We start from the raw sequence: 19,771 nt of genomic DNA, 5'->3' as shown, positions 1-19,771 counted from the left end.
AAAAAGCAGCTGACATACAAGAAATATGCTTAAGCAGAAATTAGGAAGTGCACATTTTTTCATTTATTTTACGTCTTAAAGTCAAGGTGTTTGGTTAAGCACTGGTGAAAAGCTTTCAGACAAAAATATCTCCCTACAGAGCAAGCAACACATGGTGCAAGCATCCTTTCTTCCCAGCATGCTCCAAAGCTGGTGAGACGGAGCCACCTGTAGGTAGGTGAGCCCTTTGGATCTATTATCTATCCTCATCTGGACTCTTAACATAGCAATAGAGGTTATGAGAGGTTGAGGTTTGGGGTACATTTTGGCAACGAGCTGGAATGAAGATCATCCATATATTCCAAACAGGGCATTGCAGAACATTTACCTCTGTAACTAAGAGTCAAGTTAAAATTCAACCTGGGTGAAAGACCAAGCCAGCATTCATGACCATAGATATTGTATAAAAAACACAGATAAAATTAAATTAGAGTTTACTTAATAACAAAATTAAAATCAACTTCTTTAAAAAATAAATCCATTAATTTAAATAATAACTACAATATAAACCAAGGCAGCTACAAATAACGTTCTTTCATTTACCTGCTCAAGGTATTCAGACCTGTATTCATTCCTCTTTACATCATCATTTCTCTGATTAACCTAAACAATGACATTAACTCTACAGACAACCCTGGCAAGTAAAATATGTAAAGAATTTTACCAGGGAGCAGGACTTACCTGCTGAAAGCATGCTTGAACTAGATTTTCAGGGAACAAGTTTCGGATCAAATCCAAGAAGGCATCCAGACTAGATACTTCATCATTCTTCTTCCCTTGACCAAGCTGCTTCTTGAGTTTTGGATTCCCTGGATGGATGGCTAAAACCAAAATCACACCCAGCACAGCAGCAATAATAGTGGTGGACATGTAGTAGACCATAGCTCTTGTTCCCAGTCGGCCACTTGCTTTAGCATCTAATCCAGACAGTCCTGCAGGTGTTTAAGAAACAAGCAGACATATTGATACTCAGAATCCAATTCAGCAATTATAAATTAAATCCTTTATCATTTTCAAAGTTTAATGACTACTTACAGGTGCCTAGTTTCTTCCTTGTGATATTCTCACCACTAGACAGATTGCTGATGCTTCTCCCTCCAGTTCTTATGTGTGCAGTGTCTACTGCTAATAATTCGAAGAGGAGCATTTAAAGTTCCATCTAATTGCAGAGGAAGCATTGAAAAATAGAGAAGATCCCCACCACCTTTTGCCCTTGACTGCTGCAATGGTCTGTCTGACACCACAATTTCAAGAAGGCTAGGCTAGCTAGTGTCATGCCATTTTATTTGCAAGGTCCAATCCAGGAATTAGATCAAACAGCATATTAAGAAATTTCTGTTGGCACCATTTGCACATGTGTTTGGAAATAAATTCATTGGAACATATACATCCTAAAGCCAACCAAGTTATTCAGGAATTAACTCTGAAATACACACTGCAACTGCAAAACGCTGACAGGTTCACAACATTATTCTTCCTACACTGTGGGATGACAGGAATGGGCTGTGGGCAGCCTAGACTAGATAAGTTTAGGAGCACAGCTGTGCTCCTAAACAAGGGATAAACAACCTTATAGGAGAAAGAAGCAAAGAATGCTGATGTGTATGACTAATTAGAAAAGGCACCTGTGGATAGTTTGCTAACTAATTGTAATGCAATAAGGAACACCCATTAGGCATGTGAATAAAAGTTATAAAACGGTGTACAAAAGGAGGATAATAAACTGCTGATGCTTGCTACCATCTAGAGTATCAGCCTTTTGTCCACTGTCACTACATCACAAAAAGCAAACCAGGGGCTATCTGTAGAAAGCATCTTAAAGTATTTATGGCTAATAGATCTTACCTGTGATTAAACTGGAGATAATTAAGGGGAGGATCAGCATTTTTAGCATCCGCATGAGTATATCTCCAGGGAAGGCTATTAACATGATGACGTCAGGGTCAATAGGTGTTGCTAGGCGAAGAAGACCCCCACACACTGCACCCAGGATAACACCTGGAAAAAGAACAAAAAAGGATCAGGTGGGTAACTTAAGTATAGCTGGATGTGCATTGATTAACAAGAATAGCCTAGAAGAAAAGTGGTTACACAAGGCAGCTGACTCTTGGTGTAGATATCAAAAGGTAGGCACAGCCAAGTGTAATTCATACAATTATTTTACAGATAGCAAAGCATACTGAGGCACCAAGACATGAAGTGATTTATGTAAGGATTTATGTACAGAACTGACAGAAGAGTCAGAGATAGAATCCTGCTCTCTGGAGTACATTTAACTCTCAACATAGCAATGGTACTGATGCCTTATTGGCTGGTAAAAATATGAAGCAGACACAGCAGTAAAGGGGAAAAAGGTATTACCTTGGTTTTAATAGGATCCTAGATGCACACTCGTCAAAGGTGGAAACATACCGAGAGCCCCCCGCGTACAACATGTATACCATTTTTATGGACTTCACAAATTAGCATATCTACCTATAATCCCCCAATAAGAAACTTAATACATGAAGTAATTGTCCCCCTATTCTAATTAACCCCCCCACACAAATAAGACTACAGCCTACTTTACAAAAGCACATTTGAGAGAGGAGGCTCTGTCCAAGGCTGGAGCCTCCAGTTCTGAGATAGGATGAATATTTTGTCTTCCCACCCTACAGAACCCCCAAACTAAGCTAAATATCAGATTACAAGAGTTATGAACATGTGGGGCTAAGGTACAAGGAGTGTTTGTGAAGGGTACAAGGAGAGGGCAGGGGTATGAAAATTTATAAAAAGGGTACAAAAAGAAAGGACAAAAAATCATAAGGCATCAATACCACTTGAAGACAAGGTCAGCATGAATAGCTATTTTTCAGAGTAAGAAAAACCCTGCAGGAAAAGCTAGGATAGTTCTGGGAAGAAAACAGATTCATTTGGGGGGTTTTGGAAGGAACTGCCTGATGAGGAATACTGCATGTATTTTTGAAGAAAACTTGATTCTTAGGGCTCATGTATTATTCCTTTTTTTGATGCTCTGCACCTTTCTCCTTGTGCTGATGTTTGCAAATCACAAACAAACCTTTCAACACTTATGTGGATTTCTAAAGTGATAAAACTTAAACCTCCCTCTAAGGACTGAGGCCGTTAAAGCATATACTAGGGAAAAAAAGGCCATGTCTACTTTCATAACATGATCTTTGGGAACAGGTATTTTATGTTTACATACAGGATGCCTTTTTTCCCTGATCCTAAGCCTAAGTCCCAAGTGTAATGAAACCTGATAGCAAAGCTTGTGATTTGCAGCAACTATGACTATGAAGTATCTCTTTGATACAATGAAAAATATGTGTATTTAAAACTTTTTTCCTGGACTGCGTCAGGTACGCCTTTTAAAGATAATTTAAGGCAAACATTTCAGCAGTATGGGGTTTTGCAGGCTGCAAATATGGACATGAAATATGCAGCTCAAGACCAGTTGCAGCTGGTTTTTCAAACAATAACAAGAGTATGTCTACAAATTTGCTGCATTTGGCTGTTGGGCTTTCAGTGAAAAAGAGACAGGCAAAGAGCCAGTGAACCACAATAAAATGTCAAACTGTTCCGTATTTGGAAGCTGCTAAAGCCAGAGACAATATTCAGGATGAGATCATGGAGTGCTGGCTTACAGCTACAGAGAGGGGAGACAAACCTTAAAACCAGTGAAGTGTAAACTGAGAGATAAAAGAAAATTTTAGAAAGTTTTTCTTCTTTTTTTTTAAAGCACTGAGAGAAAAAATGCATAGCACATTCACCTCTCCTGAATGACATTGACCTGACTGCCCTTGGGGTTTAAATCACACTCCTTTCCAAACCAGATATGAAGTGTACCTCAGTGATGTGGATTTGCTCTGTGTTGTGTCAGGAATATCCTGCTCACCTGAACCACACAAGCAGTGCCCATGGGCATCCTATTTACTCTCTGGCTGTTCAGCTGGAACAGCTGAAGACCACAGACAGGGACAATGGTGCCACAGGAACAAAAGCAAGTAACACAGAGTGTCCAGAGCAGCAGATGTAGCTTACCAAACACAGTAAGAGTCAGGAGCAGATTCCTGTGGAGTGACTGGCAGAACTGCACACATATGTTCCTGGATCTGTGCTCCACTGGATTTAAATGACTTTCATGCATCCGGACTTCTACTTGCTTAGGCATATTGTTGGCACTAGAATAAAAAGTGAAAAATCAAGTAGAAGTTACAGCACAAGATGCCAAAAGGGAGAGGAAAGTCTGGATTACTTCCATCATATATAACTGAGGAATCTGACGCATATTCCACCACCTCCCACATTTCATAAACACTGCTTATCTACTGCTCTGAAGAAGTCTATGAAATGGCAATGGTGTGTCCTTCTAAAGGTGTAGACTTCACAGTATTTTTTGTAGTTTTTTCTCAAATGGTAGAGATACAACCAGAATTAATTCACTGGACATTAAATCCCAAATGTTTAGTGGACTAAATTATTGATGTGGTGCTGGAAAACTCAGTTTCCCTCAAAGACCATGGCTGCTTACTTAAGTAGGAGAGACAGCTGAAGAACGAAGTTTCTATTAGTAGGAAAATGTAGATTTTAATATCTTATTTAATTCCAACTGAGGACAGTAGTTTAAAAATTGGGATTTATTTGCAAAATAAAGCATTCAATAACATTTTGCTTAATCTTTTGAAAACATTTAATTTCAACATTAATATTTTATTGTAATACAATCAGAATGCTGAGGTCGAGAGAATACTTTTAACTTGGTTGTAATGAGACTTGAACAACTGCCACTGAAAATTAGTTAGAAAACTGCATTTCCCAAGAAAACCTTTGGTTTCATTGAATTGGCAGTGGTTAGAGGAAAAAGTTTTTTTACTAACTCTGGTTTATATTTGAGGAAGTGTGTAGTGGGTTGATGCTGGCTGGATGCCTGGTACCCACCAAAGCAGCTCACTCACTCCTCTCTGCAGCTGGACAGGGCAGAGAAAATTTCACAAAGGGTTCATGTGCCAAGATAAGAACTGGGACAGATCACTCATCAAATACCATCATGCGAAAAACAGGCTCAACTTCGAGATATGAATTAAATTTATTGCTAACAGAATTAGAGCAGGATAATGCAAGTAAAGTAAGTCCTTAAAAACATCTTCTTGCCACCCCTGCCTCCTACCCCAGCAGCGCAGAGAGACAGGGAATAGGGGTTATGGTCAGTTCATCATCCAAGGCTTCTCTCTGCTCAGAGAGAGGAGTTGTTACCCTGCTACGCCATGGGATCCTTCCCATGGGAGACAGGTCTCTGTGAACTTCTCTGACATGGCTCCACCCCACAGGCAGCAGTCCTCCCAAAACTGCTGCAATGTGAGTCCCTCCCACGACCAACAGTCCTCCCAGATCTGCTGCAGTGTGGGTCACTCTTCCATGGGGTGCAGTCCTCCAAGGACAGGCTGCCCTACTATAGGAGCAGGGCCTCTTTCTCCACAGGCCTCTTCCTCCCTTCCTTCCATGGGCTCACAGCCTCCTCTCAGGCATCCACCTGCTCCAGTCTGGGGCTCCTCCATGGGCTGCAGGTGGATCTCTGCATCCCCACAGACCTCCACGGGCTGCAGGGGCACAGCTGCTTCACTATGGGCTGCAGAGGAATCTCGGCTCCAGCACCTGGAGCACCTCTTCCCCTCCTTCTCCAGTGGCCTTGGTGTCAGCAGAGCTGTTCTTCTCACATGTTTTCACCCTACTCTTCTCTGGCCAAAATTTTATCTGAGCAATACCTTTTTATTCTTTCTTCTTACATCTGTTATCACAGAGGTGTTACCACTATTTCTAATTGGCCCACGCTTGGCCACCAGCATGTCCATCTTTGGAGCTACTAGGGATTGGCTCTGCTGGACATGGTGGAAGCTTCCAGCAGCTTCTCACAGAAGCCACCCCCGTGGCCCCCTGCTACCAAACCCAGGCCATGCAAACCCAATACAAAGTGATACATGCATGAGTGCAGGACTGCAAAAGTCAAGCACCTAACTTTCTCAACACCTGAGAAATTGTTAGCAATAGACTCCCTTTTTAAATGCAAAATACTAAAATGTATTGGAAAAAAAATAATGAAAATACTACTGTGAATCAAACATTTCCCCTAAAAGTTAAGGTTGTCTATTTAAATATGAGAAACAGGTAAAGAAAAAGATTTTATTATTGAGAAAATGATACTTTCTGATATCTGGTCTTACGCTAGATTAGGACAAGATTTTACAAAATTTTCCTCTACAACAGTAGACTGAGATTTACAGACCTCAAACAGGTCTGAAAAGATATATAAAGTTTCAGTGTTCTCAGCACTAAGCCATCTCCAACAAATCAAAACTTTTTTTTTTTAATATTGTACAGCTTGTTGTCTTCGTGAAGTTTTTCAACAGAATGTTATTTGACTTGTAATAAGAATCAAGTCATTTTGATGCAAATATTTCTACAATTTTCCCTTTTGAATTGAAATTGCATTTCTTTCCAAGACACTTGACAGTTGAAAAAATTGCACCATTTGAAAGTGCATTAGAGAATATTTCTTGTTCTTTTTTTAAGGGGGAAAACCCCTCCAAGTATTGAAATTTTTATTCCGCAATTTTAAAAATATTTCACAGCAGTGGTTACAACAAAATGTGCTGCTGACGGTAAAAAGACAAAGAATTCCAGTACACGTTCTGACAGCTCAATGTGAGGCTTGCCTACTTGAAGATTTATCAATGCAAGTATCAGAGATACATAAGGATTAGCCAGGGGATTGTGTGCATAACTTGAGGAATTACAAGAAAGATGAGACAGTTTTCATGCACATGGGCCACAAAGCCATGAAATCACTGGTGCAAGTGTGCCAAAACTCCAAGGAACTTGGAAGCCAAGTTGCAGCTGGGGATTACAACTAGTTTCGCTTGCATCCCAAACATGAATATATAACTTGTTTTGACCAATTATTCACTACAGGTTAATTATATTTTCCTTAGACACTTTGAAATATGGACATCTGAATCTAATTCAAAAGAAAACCGTGGAATCTTGCTCACTAGTAAATAATTGGGCAGAAATGAAATGGGTCAGTAAACAGAAGTACTTGATGATTTTACTTTGGGATAATTTTAGTTTGGTTTCCTGTAACTTTCTCCACTTTTCAAAATTTTACACTCTCCATCTCTTCAAGATTGTAAGTGAACCTTCAGCATGGACTGAAATTCTGAGGAGTGTAAGGTTTTCAAAGAAAAAGACACAGTAGGAAAATATGGTAACTGTGCACCCATATTGCAAAAAGTGATGAGAGACGCGTATCAGAACATGAAAAATGGTACCATAAAGAAGTTAGCACCGCTCTCAGCAATGAGATATTTATCTCTAAACCAGAGGGGAAGTATTGTTCTGAGCTTTTGAGTATATTGTAGGAGGAGAGGAGGAGAGAAAATAGTGAAATATAAACCTTCTATGAAGGATAAGTGAAACTTCTTGTGTAGCACATGACAAAATCCAAATTTTGCAATAGAAATTTTCTATCCAGTTACTTGAAGAGGAAAATCTATTTGCCTCAGCATCATGGAAATTAATCTTTGTCTTATGGACTGAGACATCTTACTTGTGCTGGTTTTGTGCCTCTATTTGCACTTTGTAAATGATATTTAGCTCCAGAAGAATGCAGAATTTTTGTAACTGACACTTGCAGTCACATCATGACGTAACTGCAAGAGGTGCCTATTGAAGTCAGTGGAAGATGCACCGATGTAATGTAGGGAGAATACAGGCCCTTAGGAACCAGATCCCCATGATCTGTCCTACTCCTCTGCTGTCTCCCACTGAGAGCACACACACACATGCACAGCTTTCTTCATACCCTGAAGGCCACAGTGCCACATTAAAGCATTCAGGGAAGGGATTTAAACATGTATAAGGCGTTCTTCTGCTTCAGATTTTCATGCTGACAGAAAAAAATGAATGCATGACAGAGCAGAGCTTGACTACACCCCAACTCATGGGCAGTGTGTGCTCAAGTACAAAGCCAGAAGTGTACCAATAACCAGGGACCTTCCCACAAAACTGAACATCACTAATTTAATCTCAGTGTGAATGGTACCTCTGTACACAGGTAAGTATCACAAAATAGTGAAGAATGCATTTTAGCAGCTGTGATCTCTCAAACATGCAAATTATTACCTTAGTTAAATAAATCACTGTTCCATTGTGCTGAGATTCTATGGCTATTCAAACAAAGGACCCATTCTGAATGCTTATCTGAAACTCATCCAACCAAAACACCTTTTAGTCTAACTCCACTGAGGCCAGAACATAAAGACATAAATTAATTCTGCTCATTATTTTCTTATGTCATCATGACAAGCAGCCGAACAGCTAAGTTCCAAAACAGGTTGACAGAGAACTCACAAGTACCGAGAACTTCAAAGATAATAATATTTACTGCTAACTACAGGTGCTTAAAAACATTGACAAGACTTATCAAAAAAATCAACCAAATATTGAAAAATAAGTAATCAAGTAGTAACATGAAACAGCAGATCATATCAAACAGAACATACCAAGAGCTACACATACATGGTAGCTTTTGAATAGTTTAGTAGAATGTTCTGCTTAGCTCAGTGTCACCTACCCTTCTCCCTTTTAAGGCAGCACTTTTCCCTAGGAAAGAGAGAAACTCCTTTGAGCCCAGGAGATTTGATTTTTATTCACCCTAGTAGAGAACAGAACTGTCCCAAAGTGAACACAGTCTGTATTTTCACTGATTTCAAATATTCTCTACCCTAGCAAGGTGATATGTAAGTGCATTAAAAGAACTTAAACTTCAATTTTACTCCCTTTTAAGCAAAGAAACAACTTCTTGCCTGAATATTCAACATTAGCTACTGTCCCTCATATTCACAGTATGCACAAGGTACAAGAATCTGTCCATAAACATTTGAATTTACATTATCTAAATATTTACAGATAGTTTTGCATGTAAGATATACAGTGCTATATGAGATAATCTATTTATCTGCACTTTTTAGGCTGTAGTCTGTTTCTCTTGCTGGTTGATACACATAGTGTGTCAAAATGCAGGAAAATAATTTTTTAAAACATCAAGGTCCCTGGTATTTTTTGTTCCTATTTCCTCCAAGCATTTTCCTTAGTTTTAACTTAGTTCCCTCTGGGAAACTCGGCTGTTTGTATCTTTTCAACTGCTTCTTTCTTTCTTGTATCTCACTGAAGCTTCTAGAACTAAAAGGCTGGGGGGAACTGTTTGCTTTTCCTTGGCTACCAAATGTACCTTTCCTAACAAAGTTAAGGGTTAACAATTTACATAGTGCTTGAGTGACAATGCCCTTTTATTTTCAGTCAGTTACAGAGAAAGAACTCTCCATCTCCCAAATACTCCCCATTTGGCATAAACCTAGATTACAGACTAGAGGGAAAAAAAAATCTTTCATTTAAATGAAAAATGTAGGCAAAGACCATAACAAGGCTAGTGAAAACAGATGCTGGGGACAGGGTAAATTAAGAGAGACTGTGTTTCTTCTGTTCAAGGTATTTCAGCTGTGTCAATTAATCAAGCAGGTATTCTCAGTATAAAAGTGTGCTTTGTTTTGTAGCAATTACTTCAATCTAGGTAGCAAGAGCTATTCTTGAGAAAACAACCTTGGACAGACAGGCTTAAGATCAGGGCCTAGAACATCTCCTGAGCTACATGTTTATTGCCAAACCAAACACTGGTATCTTCTGAAGCAATGAATAAACAGCAGCTATAAAAGTCCAATTGTTCCTAGAAGGACTAGTCTTCTTAAGGAAAGAAGAAAAGACGAGGAGGGATAGAAAGTTGAGTCAACTCTTTTGACCTCAGGATAAAAAGTGAACAGGCTGCAAATCTCATCTTGCCAATTCTGCAGTACTCAGTAAAGTGGTTCAAACGCAGTTGGAGCTGAAAAGCCATGGCAAAAATGGTATGATGAAGTTTGGTGGACAATAACCTCAGTGATTCCTCACTGACAGAGCTCCTTCTAGCAATCAGTGGGATTGCATGGGAGTAAGAGAGAGCTTAATGTGCCCTAAAGAATATTTGCTAGCAGCAAAACTTGGATCAGGGTTCTATCTCTTTCCCTGGAGAGACAATATAACATTGATTATTAAGGATTACATGCTGTGCTCATCACAGGGAGAGGGAGTAAGGATCTGCTCCACCCCACACAATCAGCTTACTCCCACCTCATATATAGGAAAGGGTTTGCTCTGGTAGCTAGATAAAACACAAGTGACAAGGAAAATTTATGGAACATCACCAGGACAAAAGGGATTTCACTAGCTGGATGTAAGGAGTCCAAACTGTTTGCCACAACTCTTGTGATATTAGGGCTCAAGCATGAGGTCAGCAAGAAACTTCTAGTTTTAGTTCCAGTAGTGTTGTCTGCCGCCTAAATTAATTATATCATGACAACAGCTGCTGAGCTTTTTCAGGGAGACAGTCTGGGACTGTATCATTCCACTGTGCCATGACATGTGCTATAGTTTGGGGGTTTCATTTCTTAGATTAGATAGATTTTTCAAACCACACTGGAGCTGGTAAAGCTCATCATATAAAGCCACAGTATGACAGGACATGCAGGGGAAACAGCTAAAATATTTTTATTGTTAAAAACATACATTAGCTTTAGCATCACTCCTGCTATGTAGTGTTCAGTTGTTAAATGTTGCATTACACATCAGTAAAATAATCTGGTCAAGTCTCAGCTTCTGCACAAAAATAAAAGAAGTGCAAAACCAAATGCAAAACTCCTACAAACACAAGTCACATATACTTCAGTCTGCAAGAGAAACATAAGCCTCAGTCTGCATTAACAAGGATTTTAAGCTGCTTGCTGCCACTAAGCCCTTTCTATTGAATTTTAACTGCATTATGGAGGTTTTTTCCTTCTTATTTGTAAGACATTAATGAATTCTGAGTGGAGATTTACTATGGAGCCTGATTCGGCCTAGGGACTGGTATTACAACCAACACCCTGAAGTATGATTTGCCTTTTTGCAGCAGGAAAAAGAACTTTTCTCCCCGGAAGAATTTACAGCCATGGTGTTTCCTCTGAGTTATCATTTACTGTACATACTGTGAGTTTAACATAATCATATGAGTGAGTAATCACAAGCATATGAGAACAACCAGGGAATCAGGCCCAGCCAGCATGGGCTTATGAAAGGCAGGTCCTGCTTGACCAACCTGATCTTCTTCTATGACAAGGTGACCCACTAAGTGGATGGAGGAAAGGCTCTGGATATCATCTACGGGCACTTTAGTAAAATCCTTGACATCCTCCTGGAGAAGCTGGTGGCTCATGGCTTGAATGGGTACACTGTTCACTGGGTTAAAAACTGGCTGGGTGGCCAGGCTCAGAGAGTGGTGGTGAATGGAGTGGTCACAGGTGATTATCCCCAATGCTGAGTGTTTGGGCCAGTCCGGTTTAATATCTTTATCAATGATCTGGATGAGTGCTCCCTCAGCCAGTTCACAAATGACACCAGGTTGGGTGGGAGTGTTGATCTGCTGGAAGGCAGGAAGGCTCTGCAAAGGGATGTGGACAGGTTGGATTGATGGGCCAAGGCCAATTGTATGAGGTTCAGTAAGGCCAAGTGCCAGGTCCGGCCCATGGATCACAGCAACCCCAGGCAGCACTACAGGCTGGGGAAAAGTGACTGGAAAAATGCCCATCTGAAAAGGACCGGGGAGTGCTGGTGAACAGCAGCACTTGAGCATAAGCCAGTGTATGCTCAGGTGTCCAAAAAGGCCAGTGGCATCCTGGCTTGTATTATGAATAGAGTGGGCAGCAGGACCAGGGCAGGGATTGTTCCCCTGCACCTGGCACTGGTGAGGTCACACCTCAAATCCTACGTTCAGTTTTGGGCCTCTCACTTCAAGAAAGACATTGAGGTGCTGCAGTGTGTCCAGAGAAGGGCGACAGAGATGGTGAAGAGTATGGAGCACAAGTCTTGTGAGGAGCAGCTGAGGGAGCTGGGGCTTTTTAGCCTGGAAAAACAGAGGCTCAGGGGAGACCTTACCACTCTCTACAACTGCCTGAAAGCAGCCAGGTGGGGGTTTGTCTCTCCTCCCAGGCAACTCTGGATAAAACAAGAGACATGGCCTCAAGTTGCACCACAACTTCAAGTCGTTTAAATTAGATACTAGAAAAAAAGTTTTCACCAAAAGGCATTGGAACAGGCTGCCCAGGGAAGTGGTTGAGTCACCACCCCTGGAGTTCAATAGTGTAGATGTGGTACCTAGGGACAGGGTTTGGTGGAGGAGTTGGAAGTGCAGGTCTAACATTTGGACTCAATAATCTTAAAGGCCTTTTCCAAAAGAAGTAGTTCTATGATGCTACAATTGTGTATTAAAATAGCTGATCAGCAGCATCCTTACTGAACCTAAGAAGGGCAGTGGTCTGTGTGGTCCAGTTATTAATTACCAGTTACATCTGTCTCTTTTCTTCTGATTTTTTGATGTATTGTTCCATGAGATCATTAAGAAAACAACTCCCCATGATCTACCTGAGTTTGCAATCTTTAAACTTATGCTTTATTTGTTTGCGTTTTTAAAACCCTATTAGAATTGTCATGAGATTCCTACTCATTAAATCCTTCCTTTAACATTTCTCCAGCTTTTAAATCTGGCTCAGGAAGCTTAATTGTTCCATGGAGAGAGGGTAGTCTACAGGCCATTTGATAGCAGGAGCAAAGGAAAGTGAAGTATACCATGATACAATATTTTTGCAAGCATATGATTTTTTTTTCCATATCTATCCAGTTCTTTTCACAATTATATATCACTGTAGAAGAGCGAATTTTTTCTGCCCTGGGGTTTCTTTTTGTCTGACTGACTAATGTACTGACTTATTTATTTACTGGGATGCAGCAATACATCAAACAATAAGAAAGAGAGGTAAAGATGATGGATCTGCCAGGCAGGAATTCTTTTCTATTCATAATCACACATCCTGCGTACAGCCACATACATGGCTTTCAATAATCTCTTTAGACAGACCACAATGCATGGATAATACCTTTTCCTATGCTCAATTTTTCTCACTGACTTGCATCTTAGATTTCATATGGCATTTTATAGCTTGTTGTGTGGAAAAGAAAATTAGTCTCTATGGAGAGATTGTGAACTAAAGGTCAGTTTTCATGGAACCCTGCACCAGAAACCACATGAAGCCAACAGATCACATTGAATCACAAAGATTTTGTCAGAAAGAAGATAATTGTATTTTACAGAGACATGTATGTACCTCCATGCCTAGAAACTCCTTGGAAGGGTCAGGTAGACAGGGATAAAGAAAACAGGATAACACCTAGGTGTTTGAAACTATGAGACAGAGAAATTTCTGCAGTAAGTTGCTAAAAAGGAGACGTGTAACACCATCTCTGTACTCACTGCATGGTGGGTCTGATGGAAGAGAGCCACGAGAAGCTTTACAGGTGTCTTTCCACCTGGCAGCCATGCAGTGCCTTTGGGACCCTGCAGAGCACTGCCTTCAGGCATCTCCTACCTAATCTTATGAAAACCTGACTCGAACACCTCAAAGAGTGTCTGAGTTAACTGACTTTCTGATTTAAGTGTGATGACAAAGCCTGACAGAAAAAGATTAAGCTACAGTTTCGAAGAACAAAGGTAAAATAGTTATTCAGACCTCACACAAGAGAATTGTCCTTGTAGGCTTCCATGGATCTTGGCAAGATTCAGATTTACCCTGTATTTCAGACTTTAGAGGGATATCAGTTCTAAGTGCAAGAAGGGATCCCAGTTTGTTTCTTGTGTGGAATAAATGAGGTGCATTTCTATCTCCAGGGATTCTATTCTAGGCAACATTCAGAGTCTAAAGCAAGGAAGTGTGGTTTAGACCACACAGTATAATACCTACCATAAAGATGATAATTTATTTATGTAACTACGCACATGTGGAATTCCCGTCAATTTGCTGATAGGGCTTTATAGTGATGTAACCCCAGAACGTGCACGCTTCATTACCCCAGAATTATGTACTGAGGCTGAGATGAAGAGTAATAGAATTAAGAATAAATCATATTATTATTATTATTATTATTATTATTATTATTATTATGGAAAATTATACAATAATAGTGTCCTTTGTGCAAAAATATATTTACTTACATCCGCAGAAATTCTGAGACAAGTAAAATCATGACTTTGCTTCTACATGGGGTGTGCCAGGCAGCACAAAGAAAAAGGCTATGAAATTACTGGGGATTAACATAGTTTTCAAGGGCACTGAGCAAACATTAAGCCAGTGAGAATGTGAGAAGACCAGAAATGTAGCAGCTCCTAGACATGCTGGCTAGGGACAAAAAGGAGTAGAAGAGAGAGGGGTTTTGTATAGTTCAGAATAGTCCACAGAAAGAGAGACTGATCAAGGAGCTCTGACCAAGACAGACAGTAAGAATTAATTTGTCATGACAAGAGAAAACAAAATGCAATTTCTCCTATTAATTTATTTCTTGAGTAATGGCTCTTGAAACATTTCTTTTTCCTGTAGTAAACTGTCACAGGTTTGTGACTGAAGGTGGCTACACCAGTGATTTTAGACAATGTCACTTACACAGAACAAGTTTCTAGTGGCCATGTAACTTCCCCCGCCATAGCTGAATTGGTGCACCAGAGTTCTACAACTAAGCAAGTCTTAACTAAATCTGAACGCAGTTGTTAGCATTTATCTAGACACCATTAGGGCCCAAGCTCAATTGCCTAATTTATTTTTTAATGAAATTTGTATATTGACTATTTATTTTTAAAGTATGATACATATTAGTGAGCAGAAAAAATACAAAAAAAAAAAAAAAGAAAACCCTCCTTGCCCATCCCAGCATGACTGGGATGGGCAAGTTGCTCTTGATATCTACTTTGAAAGTTCCCTATAGTTTTCATACCAGCATGAAAGGACCCATCTAATGCATCAGGAGTCTTACTAGTGCTGTAGCTACAAAATTCACAGTGATTTCAAAACAGTACCAAAGTATCTTTCCACTACAAACAGTGACCACAGATGTTACCGCTTTAACCTGCAAACAAAAGTTCTCTCTCATACCTAAACTTCATATTTTTTTTTCCAAAATGCTTAAGATACATATCCAACAAGTTACTTCTAAAAGTCCTAAAAGTCCTTTACTTTATCAATGTTTTCTGAGAAGTGACTGAATAGTGCTAGGTTTGCTATGCACATTCAATCAGAAGACTAGAAAAATCAAAATAAAACAAACAACAATCAGAACTACTCTCTGACATCCAGTGGCAAAGGTCTGAGATAGCTGACCTTTCACATTTTCAGTATTTTCCTCTAAACCCTGCAAAGCGCACAAGTAGATCCAAGGCTTCAGATAACCTTAATAAAAAGCAACCAAAAATGCACTAAAAAATGCATTCATTTTGATGAGATGTTTGTCAATGAGCCAGCACATAACAGTGTATCCAGCACTAATTCTGTTTGAAAACATTCCTCAGTGCTTCCTGTGGGGAAAATCACTTCCAGGAACTGTTGTGGATAGAGTCAGAAACTGTATGCACACAGAGCATTAAGGAGAGCATACACAGAGCTACTAAGGAGACTACAAGAAAACAGTTGTACTGCTATGCAGAAAATGTCAGAATTTGAATTAGTACATGAAAACTCAAAGTCCCAATTTGCTCCTACGTACCCTAACAGATATTAATTCTTCCCTGACTGTAGATAATGGTGTTTCTCCACTGTTCTCCAAAATCTGACTTACAGCTTTAAAGCTAGAAATTTACTACTGCAATCTCTGAGTGCCAAAAACCTCTACGCAAGTGCAGAGCTCTCATAAAATATCATTATAAACAGATTGCATTTGTTTACCAGTACAATATTATCTCACAAGCTGCAAAGAAAAAAAAAAAGACATTTTAAAGCTTTTTGTTCCATCATATGACATATTAAGCTTAAAATGCATCCTGTTCAAGAAACTCTTTGTCATTCATTTCTCTTATTTCTTTTACCATTTGGGGTTTTTTTAGTTAGAATGCCTGCTTCTCTTTTAATGCCACTACACTTTTATTATAGCCAGACATTCAGATTGCTTTCATCACAACTACTGCTCAAACAAAATTGCTTTGGCCAAAATGCTTGTGTTCCTTGAAAACCACGTCAACAAAAATTGCCTGGGGCTGGGCCCTGAAAAAGTGAAGAAACTTAGTTTTGAAGACATACTAACTTACTGTCGTATGTTAAAGAGATTATAGGAATCACATGTAGCATAACAGAGTCACTTGTGATACAGTTTAAAAAGAGAGCTCAGTGTGCTCCTTGGAGCAGTATTTGTGATTCCACGCAGCAAGCTTTGAAGAGTGCATGCCATCTACTGGAATCAAAAAGACTTCTTACAGAGGAAGTCCTAAGCAGCAGTAACTTTCACCCAGTGTAAAGCATTTTCTTCTTTGTCTCATGTGCCTTTGTAATTAGGTTTTGGAGCCTTTTTTCATACTGTACCTTTAAAATAAATGAAAAACAGTAGTGAACACACTCTAACCATAATCCTGTGAAAGGAGAGAAATGTTTCCTATTCACATGAACTAGTGATTTATTCTAGTAGCTGCATTAAATGAAATGGACATTCAGATAAATAGGTTGCTCAGGTGATCTACTTCTATTGTTCCCTCCATATCAACACATCAGAGATGTCTTAGGAAACTACACCCAGAAAACCTGTAGTATTAAGGTGGGAGCTCATAAATGCAAAATAGCTTTCAGAAAGAAGAGTATGTTTAGGATTATGGACCCAAAGATGGGTGATTGGGTTGCTTTCCACCTTATTCATGTGATGCCCTCAGAGCATACACCACTCCATCAAAGGATCTGCCTGTCTCCCCCAGGTCTGCTTATGCTCATTTTACAGATGCAAAAGAGTAGAGAGAATATCATCAATAGCAGAAACAAGATTGTTTTTGGCATTCTGTAAATCTCTCTTCTAACAAGGCATTTTCTTGAACACTTTATTTTTCCTGCTGATTCAGTATTGTCCGCTGGACTGTAGAACCAGTTGGGGTAGCCTCGGCTGAGGTACTGCAGTTGAGCCTGGTGGTGTCTTCTCAGATAGGTGCTTCACTTCAACACAGAGCAGCACAGTTACTGTGTAAGTGTTGAAGACAAATCTTTATATCCAGAACTTCTGAGGCTCAACAGCAGGTTGCATTACTTTGAGCCGCAGAAGTTGGTTTTCTGCATGATACAAGTACTGTCACTGCATGAGGATGCAAAAGCTCCTGTGAAAACTGGGATGCATTTTCTAACCTTGGCCGAATTCAACCATGGAAAGTTGAATTTTTCAGATAGTTGAAATCTAAAATGGTTAATTTTCCATTTATTCCATGGTGTTTTAATAAGAAGAGTGAAGCAGGTGAAACTAGACGGGTCATTTAACTGGGTTTTGAAACCTTTGACAGTGAGCAGTTCTAAATACGCAGGACATGACTATAAGACAAGCAAGTAGCACAGTATTTCCCCAAGTACTGTCCTGGCATTCATTGATCTGTGGGTTGAGGATTTCAAGTGTTATCCAGACATAAATCGTAAGACTCCTTCAATACAAGGTTAGAGAAAGGAAGCAGAGGACACACTGCAAGCAATTTTTCCCATTCTTTCTTGTGAGATTTATAATTCAGATTGTTTAAGGAGAGACCAAGCCTGAGATGGCTTTTGGAAGTTCTCTGTAGAACACACTGTACAAGTAGAAAGCTTGCGGAGTTTTAGCTTAAATTATACTCATCTACATCTCAAATCATAAATTACAGAATGACCTTAACCCAAACCACATGCACTATGTCTATGTTTTCCATGGTGAATTCCAAAGCATATTATGTAAACATCATGTCCAGCAAAATGGTGATGTATGGCAGGGTGCTTTAGTCCAAGGAATAGAAAGTCTATGCCCCATAATGCACTCCCATAACACAAATCCTAAGCTCTTATTGAGTTTTTACTGACATTTCTACTGAAGTCACTTGAATGGTTACCTAAAGTTGGAGCTATGGAAAATCTCATTCACTTTTGGAGGAAGTTATTGCCAAGAAATAAAAAAATCCCACACCACTAAATGTCTAAGCTATGGATGTCTCCACATGAGTTTGACACGGGATAGTAAAACTGTGTGAAGCATGACACTCCTCAGCTGTCGAGTGGCCTGTCCCCAGGCCAGCATTAGAGGAAATGGACACAACTGGAGGCTTACTTTACAACACGTCACACCCAAACACGATCTTCTGGTCTTCTAATCTAATGACTAGAGAGCTCCTGGAACACAGCTGTGTGTTAACTCGGCAGCTCTTACACATCCTTAAAGCTAAGTACTTGTTTATCTGGTTGACTGAATTGGTCCCTAACAACTGAACCACAGGAAGGTACAGCCCTAGAATTTACGAGGTGACTTCTCATTAAAAAAACCCAATTTAAAACAGAGTTTTAAACTGAACTGATGCCTAAATATCAAATTATAACTAATGGCTGTACATATCCTAGATTATCTTTTTAATGATGACCAAACATTAGGTTTCTAAGTACTTACAGACTTTGAAGCTAATACTATATATTGAAAGGGCCCAATGGTTTTTTTTGTTATATGCAGATCATCTAGAAAATTCTGACTATGTGAGGCTTTAGCTTATATTTCTTTTATTTATTGCATTTGTACTTTCTTGCTTGAAAACTTTCACAGCAAAGGACACTTGGAACAATGATTCATTGCCATTGTCTTGCTGTTTGTAGCCAGCAGTGAGCTGGAGTCCCAGCTGACCATACTGTTTCTGATTCCTGGCACTCTCACTCAAGCTCTGGTTGTCACTACACTGACCATGGGGGTCCTCAGTGCAAGCCAGTGCATGTCTTGATCATTTACATTTACAGCTTCTTCCTCATCAGCAAAATATTCCCTCAAAAACAACAAGGAGGAGAAGCAGCCACAATGGACACACTATAAATACGCTGTACTAGTAATCTGTGGTTGTGTCCATCTGATCAAGCACTGAAATTATGATGCAAAGTTTTATAGCACTTTGTTGCTTTCAGGTTAGTGAAGAAATTTCTATTAAAAATTAACAGACTACCTAGCTTTGCATCCTTGCAAACAATACATTATGTGCTGCTTTAATTGCTTATCTTTGGCTACATATTTAGTATACAGATTTAAGTGGGAAAATTTGAGACTGTTTTGCACAAAAAACCTAACTGAAGAAGCATTGTCTTCAATTGCTCTTTAAAACTCTGCTGCTCTGCCCATGTATCCTGCAGTAATACATTGTTTTAATCTCTGGTACTTTTCTGCCAGATTAATTAACAGGTGACACCAATCAAAGCACAAAGTTTGTACCACTGATATATTTGAAAAGCTCTGGGAATGAACAATCTGTGACCATGCATTCATGTGTCTTTCCTGAGGCATCACAGAGTTACTGACTTGAACTTACCTCATATTTTTGTTCAGTTCTCTTCCCCTCTCTATTGCTGCCCAGCTCAAATCTCATACACTAACCTTGCTGCTTTCTAATTACTTAAAACTATAGGTTTTCATGGTTGCATTTCCTGTAACACAATTAAACAGGTCAGTCTTGCAGCTCTTCAGTCACTTAACTCAGTTTGTTCTGCTGCTAATGCTTCTTTAAGCTGTTGGTACAGACCAAATATTGCCCCATTGCTCAGTGAGTGGCCAAAGCAAA

General features: G+C 39.5%; 1 protein-coding gene across 3 annotated transcripts in view; it reads right to left on the bottom strand.

The window, feature by feature from the left end:
• The window catches only part of SLC1A2 (solute carrier family 1 member 2), an 89,935-nt gene that overhangs the window by 32,067 nt on the left and 38,097 nt on the right, over positions 1 to 19,771 (bottom strand). For all 3 annotated transcript variants that reach the window (XR_014852685.1, XM_085062672.1, XM_085062671.1), the window contains 3 exons: positions 4,081 to 4,220; positions 1,885 to 2,037; positions 721 to 971 (listed from right to left, as the gene is read on the bottom strand). Coding sequence is in view for 2 of the 3 variants with exons in the window: in XM_085062671.1 (XP_084918797.1) it covers positions 721 to 971; positions 1,885 to 2,037; positions 4,081 to 4,220 (544 nt within the window). In the remaining variant the exon portion in view is untranslated. Of the gene's footprint in view, positions 1 to 720; positions 972 to 1,884; positions 2,038 to 4,080; positions 4,221 to 19,771 lie in introns of those variants that run through there.

This window comes from Lichenostomus cassidix, chromosome 5 (genome assembly GCF_008360975.1).
Source record: "Lichenostomus cassidix isolate B80296 chromosome 5, HeHo_3.0, whole genome shotgun sequence".
NCBI classification, from domain to species: Eukaryota; Metazoa; Chordata; class Aves; order Passeriformes; family Meliphagidae; genus Lichenostomus; species Lichenostomus cassidix.
The sequence above is the reverse complement of the archived record's forward strand: the minus strand, read 5'-3'. Positions and strand labels throughout refer to the sequence as shown.